The 24,819-nt window shown below is 46.8% G+C and overlaps 1 protein-coding gene across 1 annotated transcript; it reads left to right on the top strand.

Moving 5' to 3' along the window:
• Window positions 1–565: 565 nt before the first annotated feature.
• On the top strand, window positions 566–24,819 carry GDF5 (growth differentiation factor 5). The gene is made up of 4 exons (XM_030533595.1): window positions 566–636; window positions 19,628–19,669; window positions 21,313–21,410; window positions 23,114–24,819. The coding sequence occupies exons 1-4, from the start codon at window positions 566–568 to the stop codon at window positions 23,980–23,982; spliced, it is 1,080 nt and encodes a 359-aa protein (XP_030389455.1). The 3' UTR covers window positions 23,983–24,819.

Raw genomic sequence — 24,819 nt, 5'->3', positions numbered from 1 at the left:
GGAAACACCGCTTCTCTTTCAGTTGGGTCATTTGTGTTCTCACAAACTACAACCTGGCAATTTCCTGGTCTCAACTCTTTTGCTGTCCCAGGCATTGAAGTTGCATCTTGATGTAAAGAGAGACAGTTACTTTCCAAAAACATATCAGAAATAGCCTCCTGAAAAACTGGGACCGGGATTGGGGTACCACCATGGCCCTCCCTAGCCATTTGGATGCCCTATGAAGCCCCCCAGGCCTCCCCCCCCAGTATCTGGGAGGCAGGAGTTGTGGGGCAGGCACTTTTGGGAGGCCCACAGGCCCAGAGTGACTGGGGGATTAGCAGGGAACCTGGAGCAGCCTGCTCCATTTCCCTCGCCCTGACTCTACTCTGCCAGCTCCCAGCCGCAGCACTCCACTTCCCACCGCTGGTGAGTGCGGGGATGTTGAGGAAAGGACACCCCCCTGCTCTTGCCAGGAGCCCCAGCCTGCTCTGCTTCCCTTGCCCTGGCCCCAGCCATGTCACACAGGGACGGAGGTGGGGGGGGGTAGGGAAAGGTTCCCCCCCCGACTCATCGGTGGCAGGAAATGGAGCGACGCAGCCCCAGCCAGCTCTACTCCGCTAGCGCCCAGCCACGGGGCTCCACTTCCCGCTGCTGGTGAGTCGGAAACTTTCCCTAACCTCCCCTCACCCCCCAGCAACACGGCTGGGACCGGGGCCAGGGTAAGGGAAGCAGAGCGGGCTGGGGCCACGTCGCTCCGCTTCCCGCTGCCAGCGAGTGTGGGGAGTGTCCTTTCCCCAACCTTCCTGCTCTCACCAGTGGCAGGAAGTGGAGTGCTGCGGCTGGGAGCTGGCAGAGTAGAGCTGGCTGGGGCCAGGCTGCCCCACTTCCCAGCACTCCAGTGAATGCAGGGTCACTGAGGGAAGAGGTGAAATGGGGGCTGGCTGGGGGCGGAGCAGGGGGGAAGGTAAGAGATGGGCAGAGGGAGTTGTCCGGAGCCCCATACCCCTCTAGAGATGGCCTTGCCCCTTGCAGTGGGTGCAGCCCATTGGGGGTGGGGGCAGCCAGGGGATAGGGCTGATCACAGGGCTGGTGCTGCCGCGTATGCAGCACACATCTGTCTAGGGCACCATGAAATTTAGGGCAATTTGGTGCCCCAAATTTCATGGTGCCCTACGCAGCTGCATATGCTGAGCATGCCTAAGGACGGCCCTGGGTACCATCCGCCACCCTTTTCTTTGTCCCTGTTCAGCTATGTGACTTCTCCCATCCAGCAGGCAGTTACACAGTTCCTTTTCAAAACCTGGGTCACAGGCTGAGTGCCTGGGTGCACAGATGCTGACCCAGCCATCCTCCTAGTGTCCTGGGCATCCTGCCCCAAGTGACTAGTGAGGAGACATTCCTGTACCCCACTATTCCTTCCCCCGTTTCCTCCTCTGGGTCTCCTCCTAGGATACATTTCTCTGTGCTCCCTAGGAAGGGTTCTGTCTCTCGTTCATCTGCAGAACTCTGCCAGCTAACAACTGGGACAGTTTCCTTAATCACTGACAACACCTCTCCTGCCCCTGCACCTGAGGGCACGTTGCCTTCTGCTGGTAAGGAGCTAGTCTCAGCCCCTTCCATACTTGGAAGCACCCTGCTTCCCTATGTTATAGAGTCACAGGAATTCTCACCCACCTCAGTGGTTTCTGAGATCCTCTGCCCCTTCTCTGGGCTCTCTTCTGGAACACATTTCTCTATGCTCCCTGGAGCTGGGTTTGTCTCTGGTTCAGCTGTGACCGGCTGGCAGCTACCAACCTGGACTGGTCTCTCCTTGGCAGCAGGGTCGGCTCTAGGTTTTTTGCCGCCCTAAGCAAAAAAAAATTTGGCTGCCCCTCGTCCCAGCCCTGGGCTCCCCCCCCCCCCACTCCCCTGCTGTCCCAGCCCTGGGCTCTCCCCCCGCCACACCCCCTGCCACCCCAGTGCTGGGCTTCCCCCTTTCCCTCCCACCAGTGCCCTCTGCCCACCCTGCTGCCGCCCCGGCCCTGGGCTCCCCCCTTCTCCCTCACCAGTGCCCCCCACACACACCTCCTGCCACCTCAGCCCTGGGCTCTCCCCCACACACACACCTGCACCTTCCTTCTGCCGCAGCCCTGGGTCTCTGGTAACTCGCTCCCAGGGTGGGTCATTCAGCAGGGATTTTGTATGTGCATAAAACACAGACAGGGTTGGTTTCCATATGGTTACAGAACTGCAGTAAAGTGGAACAATTTTCAGCTTGTCTGATTGGAGGATATCTGGATGCATATTATAAGACTGTCCTCCATAAATGAGGAAAAGTTGAGGTGCCTTTATTATTCTTTTGTTCCACTTTTTCTTTCTACAGGGAATTTGCCAATACAGTATCACCCTCTTTTAAACAAACAAACAAAAAAAAAGGCAATGGTTGTTGAAAATAGCAATTCCAGTCTTAATAACCACTGGGACGCATTTCTTGCTCAATTTTATCCTACTTTTTCTACAGCAAGTTACAGTAGATCAGTATATTTGATTTGGGAGAAATGAAGTAACAGCTGCCCAAACTGAGCTTGAGCACTCCTGAATTTTGAGGTGTTCAAATCTGGAAGGCAGGTGGGGGGAGGGAGGGCTTTGGGCTCCATGGGGGAGCACGGCAGCATGTATGCAGCAGCGTGTCTGGCGCTGCGTGGAGCCAGACACGCTGGTCTGAGTGGCACAGTAAGGGGGCTGGGGGGTTGGAGAAGGGGTAGAGGGTTCCAGGGGGGGCAGTCAAGGGACAGGGAGAAGGGGGGTTAGATGGGTCAGAGGTTCACGAGGGCAGGCAGGGGAAAGCAGCGGTTGGATAGGCATGGGAGTCCCAGGGGTTTGTTAGGGGACAGGTAGGGGGTGGAGTCCTGGGGGGAAGTTGGGGGGGGTCTCAGAAGGGGGCAGTTGGGGACAAGGAGAAGGGAGGCTTAGACAGGGGGTGGGGTCCTGGGGGCAGTTAGGGGCAGGGGTCCCGGGAGGGAGCAATCAGGGGAGAGGGAGCAGGGAGGGTTTGGATGGGTTGAGGTTTTTGTGGAGGGCAGTTGGAGGGAGTGGATGGTGGCAGGGTGGGGCTTCCCTCCCCCTGGAGTGTCCTGTTTTTTGAATGTTAAAATATGGTATCTCTACCATTCACAGCACTCACAGCACGCTGCCGCATGAGGTCCCCCTCCTTCCTTTCCAGTTGGTAGTGGCCAAGGGAATGCTGGGAAAAGTAGTTCTTTCCCTGCTCCAGGGCTGGCTCTATAGGCAGGGAGCTAACCAAAGAACTACAGCTCCCAGAGCCCCCTGTTGGTTCTCAGCTCCCATGCCGCCTGTCATAAACAGATAGTTAAGGGTTAATGTCTCTTTTACCTGTAAAGGGTTAACAAGCTCAGTGAACCTGGCTGACACCTGACCAGAGGACCAATCGGGGGACAAGGTCGTGCACTTAGGGATTAATAATAAGAACTTTAGGTATAGATTGGGGACGCATCAGTTGGAAGCAACTGAGGAGGAGAAGGACCTTGGGGTATTGGTAGATCACAGGATGACTATGAGCCGCCAATGTGATATGGCCGTGAAAAAAGCTAATGCGGTTTTAGGATGCATCAGGCGAGGTATTTCCAGCAAAGATAAGGAGGTGTTAGTACCGTTATATAAGGCGCTGGTGAGACCCCACCTGGAATACTGTGTGCAGTTCTGGTCTCCCATGTTTAAGAAGGATGAATTCAAACTGGAACAGGTTCAGAGACGGGCTACTACAATGATCCGAGGAATGGAAAACCTGTCATATGAAAGGAGACTCAAAGAGCTTGGCTTGTTTAGTCTAGCCAAAAGAAGGCTGAGGGGGGATATGCTTGCTCTTTATAAATATATTAGAGGGATTAATATTAGGGAGGGAGAGGAATTATTTAAGCTTAGTACCAATGTAGATACAAGAACGAATGGGTATCAGCTGGACACTAGGAAGTTTAGACTTGAAATTAGACGAAGGTTTCTAACCATTAGAGGAGTGAAGTTCTGGAACAGCCTCCCAAGGGGAGTAGTGGGGGCAAAAGATTTATCTGGCTTTAAGATTAAGTTTGATAAGTTTATGGAAGGGATGGTATGATGGGAGAGCCTAATTTTGGCAATTGATCTTTGATTATCGCCAGATAAGTATGCCCAGTGGTTGGTGATGGGATGTTGGATGGGATGGGATCTGAGTTACTGCAGATAATTCTTTTCTGAGTGCTGGCTGGTGAGTCTTGCCCACATGCTCAGGGTTTAGCTGATTGCCATATTTGGGGTCAGGAAGGAATTTTCCTCCAGGGCAGATTGGCAGAGGCTCTAGAGGTTTTTCGCCTTCCCCTGCAGCGTGGGGCATGGGTCACTTGCTGGTGGATTCTCTGCAGCTTGAAGTCTTCAAACCACAATTTGAAGACTTCAGTAACTCAGGCATAGGTTAGGGGTTTGTTATAGAAGTGGATGGGTAGGGTTCTGTGGCCTGCTTTGTGCAGGGGGTTGGACTAGATGATCACATTGGTCCCTTCTGACCCTAGAATCTATGAATCTATGAATCTTTAAAAGATACTTTCAAATCGTGGTGGAGGGAAGTCTTTGTTTGTGCTTTTTGGGTTGTTCTTTGTTCTCTCTTGGGATTAAGAGAAGCCAGATGTGCAACCAGATTTCTCCAATCTTACTGAAACAGTCTCTCAGGTTCAAGATAGTAAGTAATAGATAGAAAGCAGATTAGATTTATGTTTGTTTTCTTTATTTGCAAATGTGTATTTTGCTGGAAGGATATTTCTCCTCTATTTGCTGTAGCTTATACTTAGGCTGGGAGGGGGAGTCCCTCTGGTGTAGGTAAAGCTGAGACCCTGTAAACATTTTTCCATCTTGATTTTACAGAGATAATTTTTACTTTTTCTTTCTTTAATTAAAAGCTTTTCTTTTTAAGAACCTGATTGATTTTGTCCTTGTGTAAGACCCAAGGGGACTGGGTCTGAACTCACCAGGGATTGGTGGGGGAAAGGAGGAGGAGGGGGAAGGTGAATTTCCTCTCCGTTTTAAGATTCAAGGTGTTTGAATCACAGTATCTCTCAGGGTAACTCAGGAAGGGGAATGGTTTATTTCCCCTTGTTTTAAGATCCAGGGGATTTGGGTCTTGGTCTCCCCAGGGAAGGTTTTGGGGGGGACAAGAAGTGTACCAAACACTATATTTTGGTTGGTGGCAGCACTACAAAATCTAGGCTAGGAATTAAGCTTAGAAGGGACATGCAGGTCCCCACTTTCTGGACGCTAAAGTTCAAAGTGGGAAAGAGACCTTGACATAGTGGCACAGTGGTGGAAAGTATAGGACCCAAAAGCCAGTGAGATTTTTTTTTCTTTTCTCTCTCCTTTCTAACTGCTTGAAAAACAGTCTCAAAAGCCAGTAGGATTTTTTTTCTCTCTCTCTGCTAGCTGCTTGGAAGCAAGTTGAGTAGGGGGGCGGGGGCTTTAAAACAAAGCCAGTGAATTTTTTTTCTTCTCTCTTTTCTGGCTGAGGAAGACCGCCTGAAGGCATAGGTGTTAAGTTCTTTAACAAGGGTCTTTGTTAAACAAAGGAGGCTTAAGCTGTGAGCCAGCAAACACCAGCAAAAGGGCATTTGCAAATGAATTGTTTGTTTTCTTTCTAACTCTCCGGGCCTAGACAATTAGGAAGTCTCTGTTGCCAAGCAACCCTGAGGAAGCAGCCAGAGCTGCAGCATTTCAGGCAGTAAGCTGCAGAGGATGCACCCAGCACAAGAAAGCAGGAACAATGAGTTCCAAGGAACGGGCAAAATTGGAGGCAGAAGAACAAGCCAAAGAAGCTGCCCACAAGAAAGACATGGAAAGGAAACTAAAAGAGATAGAAATAAAAGAAAAAGAGATACAAATAAAACAAAAGGAGCTGGAGATAAAAGAAAAAGAGATGGAGCTCCAGAGGGAGGCCCACCAGCAGGCCATGGACTTAGCAAAGACTAAGCCAGATGTTCCAGACAACCCTAACAACCCTTCTCCAGTTATTGTTCCACATCCCAGAAATTTCCCACCTACAAGGCAGGTGATGACACTGAGGCCTTCTTAGAAAATTTTGAAAGGACTTGCCATGGGTACAACATCTCTGAAGACCAGTACATGATAGAGCTGAGGCCACAGCTCAGTGGACCCTTAGCAGAGGTGGCGGCTGCAATGCCTAAGGAACACATGAACGATTATGAACTTTTTCAAATCAAGGCCAGAATCAGAATGGGGCTAACCGCTGAGCATGCCCGTCAGTGGTTCAGAGCCCTAAGGTGGAAACCAGATGTGTCATTCACCCGACACGCCTACCACATTGGGAAGAATTATGGTGTCTGGATATCAGGAGCCAATGTTAATATCTGGACGAGCTGCACCTCCTAATACAAATGGAGCAATTCTTAGAGGGTGTTCCTGAGGAAATAGAAAGGTACATCCTAGATGGGAAGCCCAAAACTGTAACCAAGGCGGGGGAGATTGGAGCCAGATGGGTGGAAGTGGCAGAAAAGAAAAAGGCTACTAGCAAGGGGAGCGAATATCACAGGGGGCACACAGACAATAAACCCTATCCCCAAGGGCAACCCAAGACCCCATCTACAACCCAAGGAAAGCCCCAGACTCCCTCTTCTCCCACCTCACCAGTCTCCAGCAACCCACCTCAGCCCAGTGACCAGTCAGCTGGGCGATGCTTTAAATGTAATGAACTGGGATATATAAAGGCCAACTGCCCCAAGAACCCCAACCGAGTGCAGTTCATTACACCACCATCACACCAAAGATCCCCAAGCCCAGATGCCTCTCAAATACCCTCGGAGCGAAGGGAAATTTTGAGAGTGGGCGGAAAGAAGGTTATCGTGTGGAGAGACACGGAGGCACAAGTGTCAGCTATCCACCAATCCTTAGTGGAGCCCAAGTTCATCAAACCAGAGCCCCAAGTGACAATTTACCCCTTCATGTCAAAATCTGTAGACTTGCCTGCAGCTGAACTGCCTGTCCAGTACAAAGGTTGGTCAGGAATGAGGACTTTTGCAGTCTATGACAATTATCCCATCCCCATGCTACTGGGGGAAGACTTGGCCAACCAGGTAAAGCGGGCCAAGAGAGTGGGAATGGTTACATGCAGCCAAGCCATGCAAGCTTCCAGACCCATCCCTGTTCCAGAGCCGTCCACAAGGGCCCCGTCTGTGTTACCAGAGACCCAGACAGAGGTGGTGGACCCTGATCCCCTGCCAACAACGGCAACAGCCACAGTGCCTCCAGTCCCAGAACTAGAACTGGAAAAGCAACCAGCACCAGAACCATTGCCAGCACTGACGCCAGCACTTGCAACTCCATCTTCAACCCCAACGCCAGAGGGCGCCAGCTGGCCTGAACTGGCAGAAGCAGCAGACAACCATACCCAAGAGGCTCAGCCAAAGCCTGAAATACCACCTGGTGCACCAGCGGAGAGCGGTTCACTGGCAACGAAAACAACCCTATCACCTACATCACTTCCAAAGGGACCAAGCCCAAGTCCACAGTCTAAGGAGGAACTAGTGTCTCCAGCCTCAAGGGAACAGTTCCAGACTGAGCAGGAAGCAGATGACAGCCTTCAGAAAGCTTGGGCGGAGGCATGGAGCACCCCACCGCCTCTCAGCTCTTCTAACTGATCCCAGTTTGTTGTAGAGCAAGGACTTTTATACAAGGAGACTCTTTCTGGGGGACACCAGGAAGACTGGCATCCGCAAAAACAGTTGGTGGTTCCAACTAAGTACCGGGGGAAGCTCTTAAGCTTAGCCCATGATCATCCCAGTGGCCATGCTGGGATGAACAGAACCAAAGACAGGTTGGGGAAGTCCTTCCACTGGGAGGGGATGGGCAAGGGCGTTGCCAATTATGTCCGGTCTTGTGAGGTGTGCCAAAGAGTGGGAAAGCCCCAAGACCAGGTCAAGGCCGCTCTCCAGGCACTCCCCATAATTGAGGTCCCATTTCAGCAAGTAGCTGTGGATATTCTGGGTCCTTTCCCAAAAAAGACCCCCAGAGGAAAGCAGTACATACTGACTTTCGTGGACTTTGCTACCCGGTGTCCAGAAGCAGTAGCTCTAAGCAACACCAGGGCTAAAACTGTGTGCCAGGCCCTAACAGACATTTTTGCCAGGGTAGGCTGGCCCTCTGACATCCTTACATATTCAGGAACTAATTTCCTGGCAGGGACCATGAAAGATCTGTGGGAAGCTCATGGGGTGAATCACTTGGTTGCCACCCCTTACCACCATCAAACCAATGGCCTGGTGGAGAGGTTTAATGGAACTTTGGGGGCCATGATACGTAAATTCGTCAATGAACACTCCAATGATTGGGACCTAGTGTTACAGCAGTTGCTTTTTGCCTACTGGGCTGTACCACATCCCAGTTTAGGGTTTTTACCGTTTGAACTTGTGTATGGCCATGAGGTTAAGGGGCCATTACAGTTGGTGAAGCAGCAGTGGGAGGGGTTTACGCCTTCTCCAAGAACTAACATTCTAGACTTTGTAAGCAACCTACAAAGCACCCTCCGACACTCTTTAGCCCTTGCTAAAGAAAACCTAAAGGATGCTCAGAAAGAGCAAAAGGCCTGGTATGATAGACGTACCAGAGAGTGTTCCTTCAAGGTAGGATACCAGGTTATGGTCTTGAAGGTGCAGCAGGCCCATAAGATGGAAGTGTCATGGGAAGGGCCATTCACGGTCCAAAAGCGCCTGGGAGCTGTTAACTACCTCATAGCATTTCCCAATTCCTCCCTAAAGCCTAAAGTGTACCATGTTAATTCTCTCAAGCCCTTTTATTCCAGAGACTTACAGGTTTGTCAGTTTACAGCCCAGGGAGGAGATGACGCTGAGTGGCCTGAAGATGTCTACTACGAAGGAAAAAGCGACAGTGGCATGGAAGAGGTGACCCTCTCCACCACCTTGCAACGTCTGCAGCGGCAACAGATCAAGGAGCTGTGCACTAGCTTCGCCCCATTGTTCTCAGCCACCCCAGGACGGACTGAACGGGCATACCACTCCATTGATACAGGTAATGCTCACCCAATCAGAACCCCACCCTACCGAGTGTCTCCTCATGCCCAAGCTGCTATAGAACGGGAGATCCAAAACATGCTACAGATGGGTATAATCCGCTCATCTACCAGTGCATAGGCATCTCCGGTGGTTTTGGTACCCAAACCAGATGGGGAAATACGCTTTTGCATGGACTACCATAAGATAAATGTGGTAACTCGTCCAGATAACTATCCAATGCCACGCACCGATGAGCTATTGGAAAAGTTGGGACATGCCCAGTTCATCTCTACAATAGACTTAACCAAGGGGTACTGGCAAGTACCGCTAGACGAACCTGCCAAGGAAAGGTCAGCATTCATCACCCATGTGGGGGTGTATGAATTTAATATGCTTTCTTTCGGGCTGCGAAATGCACCCGCAACCTTCCAAAGACTGGTAGATGGTCTCCTAGCAGGATTGGGAGAATATGCAGTTGCCTGCCTCGATGATGTGGCCATTTTTTCTGATTCATGGCCCGAACTCCTAGAACACCTGGAAAAAGTCTTTGAGCGCATCAGGCAGGCAGGACTAACTATCAAGGCCAAAAAGTGTCAAATAGGCCAAAACAGAGTGACTTACCTGGGACACCAGGTGGGTCGAGGAACCATAAACCCCCTACAGGCCACGGTGAATGCTATCCAAAAGTGGCCAGTCCCAAAGTCAAAGAAACAGGTCCAATCCTTCTTAGGCTTGGCCGGGTACTACAGGCGATTTGTACCACACTACAGCCAAATCGCTGCACCACTAACAGACCTGACCAAAAAGACCCAGCCAAATGCAGTTAAGTGGACTGATGAGTGTCAGAAGGCCTTTACGCAGCTTAAGGTGACCCTCATGTCTGACCCTGTGCTAAGGGCCCCAGACTTTGACAAGCCATTCCTAGTAACCACGGATGCATCTGAACGTGGTGTGGGAGCAGTTTTAATGCAGGAAGGACTGGATCACAACTTCCATCCTGTCATGTTTCTCAGCAAGAAACTGTCTGAGAGGGAAAACCACTGGTCAATCAGTGAAAAAGAATGCTACGCCATTGTGTATGCCCTGGAAAAGCTACGTCCATACGTTTGGGGCTGGCGGTTCCAGCTACAAACCGACCATGCTGCGCTAAAATGGCTTCATACTGCCAAGGGAAACAACAAAAAACTTCTTCAATGGAGTTTAGCTCTCCAAGATTTTGATTTTGAAATTTAACACATTTCAGGAGCTTCTAACAAAGTAGCTGATGCACTCTCCCGTGAAAGTTTCCCAGAATCAACTGGTTAAAAAGTTGTCCTTGAAATGTGGAAAGTCTTGTAGTTTACATATTTAGTAGTATATGTAAAGGTGCCTGTGTTTTATTAATCTGTTTATTCTAAAGTTCTAGGAAGAAATCACCGCCAGTGTGGTTCCACACTGTCTGAGATTTGGGGGGGCGTGTCATAAACAGATAGTTAAGAGTTAATGTCTCTTTTATCTGTAAAGAGTTAACAAGCTCAGTGAACCTGGCTGACACCTGGCCAGAGGACCAATCGGGGGACAAGATACTTTCAAATCTTGGTGGAGAGAAGTCTTTGTTTGTGCTTTTTGGGTTGTTCTTTGTTCTCTCTTGGGATTAAGAGAAGCCAGACGTGCAACCAGATTTCTCCAATCTTACTAAAACAGTCTCTCAGGTTCAAGATAGTAAGTAATAGATAGAAAGTGGGTTAGATTTATGTTTGTTTTCTTTATTTGCAAATGTGTATTTTGCTGGAAGGATATTTCTCCTCTATTTGCGGTAGCTTATACTTAGGCTGGGAGGGGGAGTCCCTCTGGTGTAGGTAAAGCTGAGATCCTGTAAACATTTTTCCAACTTGATTTTACAGAGATAATTTTTACTTTGTCTTTCTTTAATTAAAAGCTTTTCTTTTTAAGAACCTCATTGATTTTGTCCTTGTGTAAGACCCAAGGGGACTGGGTCTGAACTCACCAGGGATTGGTGGGAGAAAGGGGGGGGGAAGGTGAATTTCCTCTCCGTTTTAAGATTCAAGGAGTTTGAATCACAGTATCTCTCAGGGTAACTCAGGAAGGGGAATGGTTTATTTCCCCTTGTTTGAAGACCCAGGGGATTTGGGTCTTGGTCTCCCCAGGGAAGGTTTTGAGGGGACAAGGAGTGTACCAAACACTATATTTTGGTTGGTGGCAGCACTACAAAATCTAAGCTTGGAATTAAGCTTAGAAGGGACATGCAGGTCCCCACTTTCTGGACGCTAAAGTTCAAAGTGGGAAAGAGACCTTGACACCGCCCCAGCAAATGGGCTGCCCCAAGCAGGTGCTTGCTTTGCTGGTGTCTAGAGCCGCCCCTGCTTGGCAGACATTACACTCCCATCCCTTCCTAATAGGTTGTTGCCTCTAGCTGCAGTGCAGGAGTTGGTCTCAATCACCCTTCCACCTGGGAGCACGTGGCTTCCCCCTGCTGCAGAAGAATCAAGGAGACTCTCTCCCATTCTCTCAGCAGTTGCTGAGAGCTTATCCTTTCCCTTGGGGGTCCCAGCTATAAAACTCCCTCCTGCTGCAGGCAAATAGTTCAACCTGAGCTACACAGAAAAAATCATAACTAGGAGGTGTTCCATTACCCCCACAGTCAAAACATTTTCCAAACCTTCCCACATCAGAGGGATTTTAGCTAATATTATGAGGAATCTTCTTTCACCCACCCCCACAATCTCTACCATTTGGCCACATAGCATACTGGCCTTTGGGACCACACACTGCTTAACCAGAGAGATCTGGGTCCCTGTATCCTTCTGCCCTAAGTACTCAATGCCATTAATTTTGACAACCTTAACATGCTCCATGTCTGGTTCTGCAGCGGCTAATCTCACAAAACCAACATGATAGGTTTCGATTGCCTGGGGGGGTTCTGTGTTGAGGACAGCAGAACTGACATGAGCTATTGGTTGCCTGCTTCCTCCTAGCACAGGGTATTTATTCCTCAGGGGATCAGTGGAATTACACCAATAGCACCTTTTGGGCTCTTCTGCTTTTACAGGAGATTTGGGATGGGAGTTACCAGTAGAGGGATGTTTTTGGGTAAGAGAATGTTTAGGATCCCAATTCCCTTCTCTCTTCCCAGGGTCAAAATGGGATCCTCCCTTCCCACCAGTTTTAAACCCCTCTTTCTGTGGCCTGCCCTCAATAGACACCTGAGTCTGTTCAAAGGCATCAGCTAAAAAAGCCATCTCATCCACAGTCTTTACATCTTTATCCCATAGACACTGCTTTACTTCGGCCTTACATATGCTTAGGAAATGCTCCTGAGCAACAAGATCAAGCATTCCTTCAAAACTTGCCACCTCGTTACCCATCACTCATTTTCCCAACAAATGTTTCATCTTTTTTTACATATTCCCCATTATTCATGCCAATATCCCTCTTAAGATTCCTAAATTTAACCCTATATGTTTCAGGGGTAATCTGAAAACTTCACAAAACAGTATCTTTAAATACTAATAATAGTCTAAAAAACATCTTCAATAGGCATTCCACTGAATACATTTTGAACTTTACCGGTAATTTTGCAGTCAGAGTAGGAACTCTCTTGTCAGGGATTTCATGTGTTACGCACAGCCATTCAGAGGCAGTCAGATATTCAGCAGTATCGTCCTCCTCACTGTATGCAGGGCAGAACTGTTTCCATTTGTGGGTGTTTGGAGTGATGGGAGTTGTTGGGGTCGAGGGCCTCCGGTTCTGCTTCTCTAGCAAGTCAAGCTGTTTTCTTTCTCTCTTTTTCTTTCTTACATAGCCCTTCTGTGTGCAGCCTCCTCTTCTTTGAGCCTCATTTCTGCCTACCCCATTTGAAACTCGCAGTCTTTTGCCTTCTCTGCCACTTCCAGTCTGGCCAGCTCTAGTTTTGTAGCTGCCTCACTAGTAGTCATTTTTCTGCTTTCTTGTGCTTATTTCTCTCACCTAAAATAAACAAACAGAAAATAACAAACCTGTGACCTCATCCTGACTGTCCTTAGCCACTGCACTTAAGGCTCCCTTAGAATCACAAATATCAGTGCTTAAAGTGTGATCTCTGCTTGGAGTAACAAGCTGTACGTACACCCTGCTCGCTGTGCCACTCTGATGTTCCCCTGGTGTTATCTGGACAGGTGATCTGCTAGGTCACCCCAATCCTTGACTCTGGGAGCCAGTCTTACCCTGCTCTGCTGTGAGAACCCCCACTCCTGGGCTGTTCACACACCACCTCTGGCATGTAAGCTGCTCCTTGGATTGTGCAACCAAATGACACTAGCCAATATCTCCAGTCCCAGACACAACTCTAGGAACCTCCATCTTTCAGTGTCCAGTTATGCCTCCTGGATGCTGCAAGCTTATATGAGTTTGCCAATTTAACAAAGAAATTGATATGTACCAAGCTTGTTATCCCAAGGGGAGTCTCTGACATACTTCAAACCAAACGCACTGCTTCAGGTAGACTAAACAAACAAATTTATTAACTACAAAAGCTAGATTTTAAGTGATTATAAGTCAAAGCACAAGAAGTCAGATTTGATAAAATGAAATAAAAGCAAAACGCATTCTAAGCTGATCTTAACACTTTCAGTGTCCTTACAAACTTAGATGCTTCTCACCACAGGCTGGATAGTTGCCCTTCAGCCAGGCTCTCCCCTTTGATCAGTGCTTCAGTCGCTTGGTGGTGACGTCTGTAGATGTAGGTGGAAGAGAGAGGAAAAGCATGGCAAACATCTCTCCCTTTTATCATGTTCTTTCTTCCCTTTTGGCTTTGCCCCTCCCCCCCTCAGGGTCAGGTGAGCATTACCTCATCACAGTCCCAAACTGGCCAGGGGAAGAGTGGGTGACTCACTCGAGAGTCCAGGAGATCCTTTCTTGCTGCCTAGGTCAGTGTACTTTGTTCCTGTGAGGCTGGGCTGGGTTTTCCCATACATGCCCTGATGAGGTGTGAACTGGAGAGTTCCTGGAGAGTTTTGCCTGGGCGTGTTTTAAGCCATGAGGACACATTTTCAGCCTCATAACTATATGCATGAAATTACAGCCTATAACATTACTATAACAACAATGCTCAGTGCATCATGAGCCTTCCGAAGACACCCGACATGACAAACTTTACATTGGATACCAGACAATCATATTATAAGGATGAACATGGGGGTGCAGGGTGTTTACCCCAAGATACAGGGTGTCACAGCTACCTATGCCAACAGAAGGGCTTCTTCCATTGAGATAGCACTGTCTACACTGGAGGTTAGGTCAGTATAACTATGTGGCTCAGGGGTTTTTCCACACCCCTGAGAGATTTAGTTATACCAACATAACTTCCTAGTTGAAACCAAGCCTGTGATTGGGGCCTGGTCTACACTACGCATTTATACCGAATTTAGCAGAGTTAAATCGATTTAACCCTGCACGAGTCCACACAACAAAGCCTTTTATATTGATATAAAGGGCTCTTAAAACCAATTTCTGTACTCCTCCCCGACGAGGGGAGTAGCGCTGAAATTGGTATTGCCATGTCGGAATAGGGTTAGTGTGGCCGCAATTTGACGGTATTGGCCTCCGGGCGATATCCCACAGTGCACCATTGTGACCACTCTGAAAAGCCATCTGAACTCGGATGCACTGCCCAGGTAGACAGGAAAAGCCCCGTGAACTTTTAAATTTCATTTCCTGTTTGGCCAGCGTGGAGAGCTCACCAGCACAGGTGACCATGCAGAGCTCATCAGCACAAGTAACAATGCAGTCTCCTGAGAATCGAAAAAGATCTCCAGCATGGACCGCACGGGAGGTACTGGATCTGATCGCTGTATGGGGAGAGGATTCCGTGCTAACAGAACTCCGATCCAAAAGACAAAATGAAAAAACATTTGAAAAAATTTCCAAGGCCATGATGCAGAGAGGCTACACCAGGGACTCAGTACAGTGCCGTGTGAAAGTTAAGGAGCTCAGACAAGCCTACCAGAAAACCAAAGAAGCAAACGGAAGGTCCGGGGCAGGGCCTAAAACATGCTGCTTCTATGCTGAGCTGCATGCAATTCTCGGGGGGTCCGCCACCACTACCCCACCCCTGTCCATGGATTCTGAGGTGGGGGTGGTAATCTCAGCTATGCCTGAGGATTCTGCAGACGGGGAAGAGGAGGAGGAGGAAGAGGAGGACGAGCTTGCAGAGAGCACACAGCACTCCATTCTCCCCAACAGCCAGGAGCTTTTTCTCACCCTGATGGAATTACCCTCCCAGCCCTCCCAAGACACTATCCCACACAATGAAGCCATGGAAGGGACCTCTGGTGAGTGTACCTTTGTAAATATAAAACATGGTTTAAAAGCAAGCGTTTTTTAATGATTAATTTGCCCTGAGGACTTGGGATGCATTCGCGGCCAGTACAGTTACTGGAAAAGTCTATTAACATGTCTGAGGATGGAGCGGAAATCCTCCAGGGACATCTCCATGAAGCTCTCCTGAAGGTACTCCAAAAGCCTTTGCAGACGGTTTCTGGGAAGGGCAGCCTTATTCCGTCCTCCATGGCAGGACACTTGACCATGCCGTGCATGTAGCAAGTAATCTGGTATCATTGCATGACAAAGCCTAGCTGCATATGATCCTGGTGTTTGCTGGCACTGAAGCAACATCCATTCTTTATCTCGCTGTGTTATCCTCAGGAGAGTGATATCGTTCATGGTTGAAATTCTGGAATTTAATTAAGGGGATAGAGATGGCCATTCCTACTGAGCTGTTTGCCTGTTGCTTAAAAGAAATCCTTCCTTGCAGGAAGCCAAGCAGGGGGAAGGGGGGTGGGTGGTTGGCGCTGAGCTTTTTCACGTTTGGCTAGCAGGGATCTTCCTTGCTACCAGACACGTGGTGGGGGGAAGGAAGGGGGGTGTTTGGCAGTGATCTTCCATGATACCAGCCACGCGGTGGGAGGAGGGGTAAAGTGATCATCCCGGAGAATTGGATGGGGGGGGTGGTTTCTGCTGCTGCATGTTAACAGGAAAGAAGCAGCACTGAAGGGGCTTTGCTTGCTATTTGGTAAAGGAGGACACTGGATATATGAAGGCTGCAGAAGACAATGGCTTACCATGGCCGCACGCAAGCCGAATTCTGCTGCCGAGACCTGTGTCTGTGAGATCTCTAACATCAGAGCCGCAGGCACTCAATATTAAGATGCAAAATGCGACCTTGTAGTCAAATCACATGCGCTACGTAAGGTGAATAGTGTTGTTCACTGTGAAAGAGTATAAGCATTGTTCTGTAAAATGTATCTTTTTAAATACTTCTCTCTCTTTTTTCCCTCCCTTATGCAGCTGCAAATTTTTCAAGCCTCCCTACTCCATGCCGAAGGCCATCTTAGATAAGGCAGCGGAAAAAAAAGACGCGAGACGAAATGTTCTCAGAAATCATGGAAGTGACCCGCAATGAAAGAGCTCATCTGAATGAGTGGAAGGATGTGGTATCAAATTACAGGAAAGATGCCAGTGAACGTGAGGATGGGAGGTACGCTCAAGATGAGAGGTGGCGGCAGGAAGATCAGAGGTGTAGGCAGGAAGATCAGCGGTGGCGGGATGCAACTCTGGGGCTGCTGCATGATTAAACTGACATGCTCCGGCATCTGGTGGAGCTTCAGGAACAGCAGCAGGATCACAGAGTGCCGCTGCAGCCCCTGTATAACCACCCTCACCCCTAACCATGTTCCACATCCTCCTCACCCAGATGTGTAAGAACCCATGGGGGGAGGCTCCGTGCACCCACCCACTCCACCCCCATGGACAGCCCAACCAAAAGGTTGTCATTACTTTGAAATTTTTTAGTGGCCTTTTCCTTCCCTCCTGTCCTCCTCCCAAACCAAACCCGGGCTACCTTGTCAGTTCCCTCCCTCTTCTTATAATGAATTAATAAAGAATACATGATTTTTAAATGATAGTGACTTTATTTCCTTAAGCAAGCTGTAATTGAAGGGGGAGGGTGGGTTATTTATAGGGAATGAGTCAATCAAGAGTGGGGGTTCATCAAGGGGTAACAAACACAGCAGTCACACCGTACCCTGGCCTGTGATGAAACCCGTTTTCAAAGCTTCTCTGATGCGCACCGCTTCCTGGTGTGCTCTTCTAATTGCCCTGGTGTCTGGCTGCGTGTAATCAGCGGCCAGGTGATTTGCCTCAGCCTCCCACCCCGCCATAAAAGTCTCCCCCTTACTCTCACAGAGATTGTGGAGCACACAGCAAGCAGCAATAACAAAGGGGACATTGGTTTGTCTGAGGTCTGATCGAGTCAGTAATGTGCACCAGCGCGCCTTTAAACGGCCAAATGCACATTCTACCACCATTCTGCACTTGCTCAGCCTGTAGCTGAACAACTCCTTACTACTGTCCAGGCTGCCTGTGTATGGCTTCATGAGCCATGGCATCAAGGGATAGGCTGGGTCCCCCAGGATAACTACAGGCATTTCAACATCCCCAACTGTTATTTTCTGGTCTGGGAAGTAATTCCCTTGCTGCAGCCGTTTAAACAGAGTAGTGTTCCTGAAGACGCGAGTGTCATGAACCCTTTCTGGCCATCCCACGTTGATGCTGGTGAAACATCCCTTGTGATCCACCAGTGCTTGCCGCATCATTGAAAAGTACCCTTTGTGGTTTATGTACAGGGTGCAGTAGAGTGCCTGATAAACTCTAGTCTCCCCCAAAACCTTCCCTGGGGACCCCCAAGACCAAAATTCCTTGAGTCTCACAACAAAGGGGAATAAACCATTTCCCTTCCCCCTCCTCCCCTCCAGGTGTTCCCTCCCTGGGCTGCTGGAGAGATATACAGATTCAAGCTCCGTGAATCTAAACAAAGGGATTCCCCCTTCTCCTTTCTTCCTCCCAGATCTTTCCCGCCCTGGGTACACTAGGAGATCACCGTGATTCAAACTCCTTGAATCACAACACAGAGAAATCAGGTGGATTCTCCCCCTTTCTCTCCCCCTCCCTTCTCCTTCCCTGTTAAGTACAGACTCAATTCCCTTGAGCCTCAACAAGGGGAAAAATCAGACAGGTCTTAAAAGCAAAACTTTTAATAAAAGAAAAAAATAATAAAGAAAATCACTGTAAATTCAAGATGGAATATTACAGGGTCTGTCAGCTTATAAAAACTGGAAAAAAAGCCTCCTCCAACAGAAATATAATTTAAAATACTTCCAGCCAAATACACGTTTGCAAATAAAGAAAAACAAATAAAAAGACTATACCGCCTTTCTACCTTTGTACTTACAAAATTGGAATAGAAGATTAGAGAGCCTGTAGGTATGTGTGGTCACTCTCAGAGCCCAGAGAGAACAAACCCAAACCCAAAGAACACAAACAAAGGCTTCCCTCCACTGAGATTTGAAAGTATCTTGTCTCCTGATTGGTCCCCTGGTCAGGTGTTTGGTTCCCTGTTTGTTAACCCTTTAGAGGTAAAAGAGACATTAACCCTTAACTATCTGTTTATGACAGGTGCCCTGGTGCTCCTGTGCCAAGATAGGGATATGGTTTCCATCTATCGCCCCACCACAGTTAGGGAATCCCATTGCAGCAAAGCCATCCACTATGACCTGCACATTTCCCAGATTCACAACCTTTCATAGCAGCAGCTTAATGATTGCTTTGGCTACTTGCATCACAGCAGTCCCCACAGTAGATTTGCCCACTCCAAATTGATTCCCGACTGACTGGTAGCTGTCTGGCGTTGCGAGCTTCCAGAGGGCTTTGCCACTCGCTTCTCAACTGTGAGGGCTGCTTTCATCTTGGTACTCTGGCGTTTCAGAGCAGGAGAAAGCAAGTCACAAAGTTCCATGAAAGTGCCCTTACACATGCGAAAGTTTCGCAGCCACTGGGAATCATCCCAAACCTGCAAAACTATGCGGTCCCATCAGTCTGTGCTTGTTTCCCGGGCCCAAAATCGGCGTTCAATGGTTAGAACCTGCCCCATTACCAGCAGGATCTCCAAAGCGCAGGGGCCCGCAGTTTGAGAGAATTCTGTGTCCATGTCCTCATCACTCTCGTCGCCGCACTGCTGTAGCTGCCTCCTCCTCACCTGGTTTTGCAGGTCCTGGTTCAGCATAGACTGCACGATAATGCGCAAGGTGTTTACAACGTCCATGATTGCTGTCTTGAGCTCAGCAGGGTCCATGCTTGCTGTGCTGTGGCGTTTGCACAGTTCACCAAGGAAAAAAGGCACAAAACAGTTGTCTGCTGCTTTCACGGAGGGAAGGGTGAGGTTGTACCCAGAACCACCCGCGACAAAGTTTTTTGCCCCATCAGGCACTGGGATCTCAACCCAGAATTCCAAGGGCGGGCGAGACTGTGGGAACTATGGGATAGCTATGGGATAGCTACCCACAGTGCAACACTCTGGAAATCAACACCAGCCTCGGTACATGGACGCACACCCCCAAATTAATGTGCTTAGTGTGGCTGCGTGCACTTGATTTTATACAACTTATTTTTAAAAAACGGTTTCTGTAAAATCGGTATAATCCCGTAGTGTAGACATACCCTAGGAGTTTTAGAATCCTGTCTCTCTGGCTCCCTCAGTGCCTTAGGTTGACAGAAACTCTATTTTCCTGCAGGGGACACTGCTGCTTAATTCTGGACAGAATCAGAACAGATAGGTAAGTTCTACAGTCAGGGAATATTACAGAAATGGAGAAATCTGGAGAGGCGTGAAAATGCTGTCTACAAAACAGGGAAACACTCCCTCTGTATTTCATGAGGCTTCAGTTCATTTCTTCAAGTGTTTGCATCAAACTGAAATCAACTTTATTTTCTAAAAGTGTAACAGTAAATGGGCTTCAAAATATGTTCATTGTGTGAATGAATGTATATGACTTTGTTAGCAAAGTCCTTCAGTTACCAAATGAAAAAGCGACTTCACTGTTGTAATTAGCAGGAAAAGATTCCAAGTTCAGAACTGTTTGAAATATGTCTCATGAATCATAAGATCTTTAAATGTGTTTATTCTAACAGATTCTGTACAAGATTCATACTGTTAGTTCATACTTTGTTCTGTTTGAAAGTGAAGTTCATCTAAGGCTAATGTAAAGGTCGTATTGCCACTTTAAAAGGCATTCTCTGGAGTTTTGATCGCACAGAGTTGTTTCACATGAAGCAGAGTATGACTCATGCTAATGGAAAGGGTAAAGAAGATTTTTTAAAGAAATATATCGCAGTTAAATTAGTTTAGACAGCATGACATCAGAGAGTAATTAAATAGGTTTTTGTTGGAATTCCGTTTCCAATTCCTGAGTTCAGGTTTGTAAAAAATTTCTAAGCACCTGCAGGTCTCTGTGTGTGAAATATTTTCACTGGAAAGGATTCAAAACTTTAAAAAAAAAAGAAAGAAAAAGAAACTTGTAACACAGAGGCAGCATTACGCCATTCTTCCTTCTTGGAAAAAAAACCCTTCAGATTTAAACAAGACTCCTTCAAGCTTTCAGTCAGTTTTACAGAAGAAAAAGGGGTAGTAAACCTTCTCTTTTCAAGAACAAGTTCTTTTTAGCTGCTAACTGAGGCCAGGAGGAGATTAGATCTGAATAAATGAGCATTTCCACTATGGGACTGGATACAAATGTTAAACAAACAGATTTAAAGTGTTTTAAGCTTAAAAGAAAACTATTCCTGCTGACTTCAGTTTTTAATTTCTTTCATGTTTTCTTATGCCAAACTGGAGGAACCTTTTCTGATTTTTTCTTTAGTGGCATTCAAAGGAAGACCAGAGGATGAAAATCTCGCACTTTCTCACTTTATTGCTTTGGCACTTGACTTGGTTTTACCTGGTTCTAGTTTCTGTAGTGTTGAGTAATTCCGAAGCAAGTCAGAGTAATCCAGGATCCAGGTTAGGATTGTTAAAAACAGAAGGAAAAGAGACAAATCCATTGCCAAGGGCAGGTACCTTTAGGATTGGAAACCATGGATATAGTACTGGGACCTTAAAGGCGAGAGCTAAAAGCAATACTGCTCAAGCTGCAGCTCTCTTGGCAAAGAATAATGAATCAAAGAAGAGTCTCTCTAGAGAAGGGACCACAGACACAAAGGCAGGGCAGTCCCCAAACAGACAATCTGGAGTAAGGACAGTGACCCCAAAGGTTCAGAACCTTGGCAGCAAAGCCTCACTCAGAAAAACTGGCACAGGCAATATTGATGCCAGTTCTTACAAAACCAAAAAGACTAAAGAACCTGTAACACAAAGGGAGCCTAAAGAGACTTTCAAACACCCCCCTATAACGCCACATGAATACATGCTCTCCCTCTACAGGACTCTCTCGGATGCAGAAAGAAAAGGCATTAATGGAAGTGTAAAACTGGAGACTGGACTTGCCAATACAATAACAAGCTTTATAGATAAAGGACAAGGTAAGAAAGGTGATACAACATTTATGGGTGTGTGTGTGACATTGGTATGTGTGTTATGCATGTCTGCATGCAGTGTTAATTGAAAAAGAATGCTCATTAAAAATTAGCTTGACTGATTTGAATGTAATTAGACTCATGTAACTTATAGGCAGTTTTTGTCTTTTCAGTTTAAGCTTAGCAGATTCTTCTGGCAGCAGGACAGCAGGAGTATTTGTACGCTAATTAAGCAAAACATTTTGGGACATATTTTCAAAGGCTTTTTGATGCCTAAAGATGCAGATAGGTGCCTAATGGGATTTTCAAAAGCACTGGGGCACCGAACTCCTATTGAAATGAATGGCTGTCAGATGCCTAGGTGATTCTGAAAACCCACTGACTGCCTATCTGCATGTTTAGGTGCCTAAACACCTTTGAAAATATGACTCGGGAGCTTTTTTCATACTTAAACTACAGTAGTTGGTAAAATACCATTTTATTTCTTGTTCGCCATATGTCTGCAGGCATATGGGGCCGTAAAGACAGTGCTATTTCTGTGCTTTTCCAGGAGCAAAACAAAGAGCTGCTTTGTGAAAATGCTGGCCTCTTCAAGGGGAGACCTGAGACTCTGTGGCACAAGTTTCTGATTGTGGAAAATTTTGAGAAAATTGAGCTAGCCCAGTGCACCCCTTCCTCCAATAAATGAACATGCTTCATTTCCTGTTCATCACGTAGCTTCTTATTGGTGAGATGGTCAGTGTCCCAGATCAGGTGTTCACTTGACTGCTCAAGTAGGGCAATCTGAGCCTAATGCTGCTCTCCATAATGTTAGGATGCGTTTTTTCAGGGATTTCAGTGAGCATCGATGGTGCCCATGGAGAGCAGCTCCTGGGAAAGCTATGGATGAGCGAGCAATGATGAGGCTGTCACCTGACAATCCAGTCTAGAATGGGGACACAGAAGGCATTTAATGATAACAATTTGGCTGCTGTAGCGACATGGAATGCTGTTCAGCAGAGCTGCATTCCACATGAAATACTTGATTCTCCTTTGGAAGGCAATGGCAATGTAACATGCTGAATTTAAATAGCCATGTTTCTTAATAATGCTTCTTATGAACCTCACCAGGCAATGGTTCTGGGGGTTATATTTTTTGCTCCGTCAGAATAAGTTCTGAGCCTTGTGTAGTTAATGAAGCAGTTGTCCCGGTGCCTGGCAGTTCCTGGAGGATTTGGATTTTAAAGGACAAATTAACCATTGTACTGTCTATTGGTGAAATTCACCTCTGTACAGGGGGCCAGCATGAGGTCCAGGCACCACTTAAGCCCCACTTCAGTCCTATTTCAAGAATGTAAGTGGTGGCTATGCACTGTGAAGTCTCACACTTGAAGGAGGAATCTCTGCCAGTTGGCTAATTGATACTTTGGGGCCAGAAAACACACACAGGTGAGATGACATTTCTTTGGCTGAAACAAGAAGCATTCAGAATGCCATTTCACTACTGAGTCATTAGGCTCCTCTGAGTTTCAGCTCAGAGCAGATTTTTATGACTGTGTCTGTATTGGTTAAAAGGCTCTTTATTAGGACTTCCAAGACTGTGGGCTAATAGCAAGTGACCTTGTGAGTTTATGAGCAAACTTCAGAAGTAACAGGAGGAATTTTAGAGCTAATACTCATTCTTGTTTACAATAAACTTAAAAGTGTGTGTGGTTTTTGTTTTGTTTTAGATGACCGAGCTCCAGCCATAAGAAAACAAAAATATGTTTTTGACATCAGTGCATTAGAAAAAGATGGTTTGTTGGGGGCAGAGCTGCGGATATTAAGGAAAAAGCCCTCTGAGACCTGGAAGCCTCATTCTCCTGGGAAAACTTCCCAAGTGAAATTGTTCAGTTGCCCCACAAACAGACAAGCAGCAACTCTCCTGGACTCTCGCACTGTCAGCATTGCAGATACACCAAAATGGGAAGTATTTGACATTTGGAAACTTTTTAGGAATTTTAAAAACTCAGCTAACTTGTGTTTCGAACTCGAAGCTTTCGATAGGGGGAGAGCTATTGATCTAAGGAGTATGGGATTGAATAGAACAGGGAGGCAGGTCAATGAAAAGGCTCTTTTCTTGGTATTTGGGAGGACAAAAAAAAGGGACCTGTTTTTCAATGAAATCAAGGCGAGATCAGGCCAAGATGACAAAACTGTTTATGAATACTTATTCAATCAGCGGAGGAAGAGAAGAGCTCCTTTAGCAACGAGGCAGGGGAAGAGGCCCAACAAGAACCTGAAGGCAAGGTGTAGTAAAAAAGCACTCCATGTGAATTTTAAGGATATGGGTTGGGATGACTGGATAATAGCCCCTCTGGAATATGAAGCTTATCACTGTGAAGGGCTTTGTGAATTTCCTCTTCGATCTCATTTAGAACCCACCAATCACGCAGTTATCCAAACGTTAATGAACTCAATGGACCCAGAATCGACTCCTCCAACTTGCTGTGTTCCAACTAGACTGAGTCCTATTAGCATTCTCTTTATAGACTCGGCAAATAATGTGGTCTACAAACAATATGAAGACATGGTAGTGGAGTCGTGTGGTTGTAGGTAGCAGCACAATCCCTCACATTAATACATTAACAAAGATAATTACAAAAATTGACAAGAACTTCTCAAACAAGAGTAACTAATCCTCTTAGCCCTAGCACAAGTATGTTTACAACAATGGTAATAAGAAACAATCTGCTAAAAATCTCACTGTGTCTGTGTATCTCTTAGTGGTAGACACATTTTAGCAGTAGTTCAATACTGTCACACTCCAAACTCAGCCCAGAATGGGGCTTTGGGTAAAGAATTCCATAATCACAAGAGAATTGTTCTCACTAAAGATCACTTCCAAGGAAATTAAAATTCCATACCACAAAAAGCTCTGCTGTTTTAATACCTAAGGATATTGTTAAATGTAAAGTCAATAAGCAGCATATACACCTCTTAAAATACATTACTGTTCCTTAAAATGTTGTTCTTAAGACAAGTCTGAGTCCCACTGCCAATATCTTCCCCACCATGTTCATTAGGAAATGTGTGAAGAGAATACTAATGTCTGTAAGAGAAAGTAATGTCCCTAAACACTCAGCATTTGGTGTAAATAGTTGCACTGTAAAATGAACTTTTCCAATTAGCTCTTAAAATGATGTGTATATGAAAAAAATCATTAAATATAATATGTTGATTTAGTATTCAATTGTACATGGAGCTAGATAAATGCAGAAGCATATTTGTTTCAATGTATGTTTTGTTCCAAGCTTCATTTCTTTCTTAACTACCCACCCTATCCACTGGTATGTTGCAAGTTGTATTACTCTGTATAAGGTTCAAGCTGTTCTCAAGTGCTAGTAGTAAAATTACTCAATAACAGCATACAATGTAATAAATTATTGACACAGTG

Source organism: Gopherus evgoodei, chromosome 14 (genome assembly GCF_007399415.2).
Source record: "Gopherus evgoodei ecotype Sinaloan lineage chromosome 14, rGopEvg1_v1.p, whole genome shotgun sequence".
Classification (NCBI taxonomy): Eukaryota; Metazoa; Chordata; order Testudines; family Testudinidae; genus Gopherus; species Gopherus evgoodei.
This window is presented reverse-complemented; position numbering and strand designations above follow the sequence as displayed.

What these genes read in the sequence shown, in the direction of transcription:
- GDF5 (XM_030533595.1), top strand. Translation starts at nt 566, where the DNA reads ATGGAGCGACGCAGCCCCAGCCAGCTCTACTCCGCTAGCGCCCAGCCA. An exon ending in GGCTCCACTTCCCGCTGCTG is followed by an intron (nt 637 to 19,627) that starts GTGAGTCGGAAA and finishes ATTTTCCTGCAG; the next exon opens with GGGACACTGCTGCTTAATTC. An exon ending in GACAGAATCAGAACAGATAG is followed by an intron (nt 19,670 to 21,312) that starts GTAAGTTCTACA and finishes CTCCCTCTACAG; the next exon opens with GACTCTCTCGGATGCAGAAA.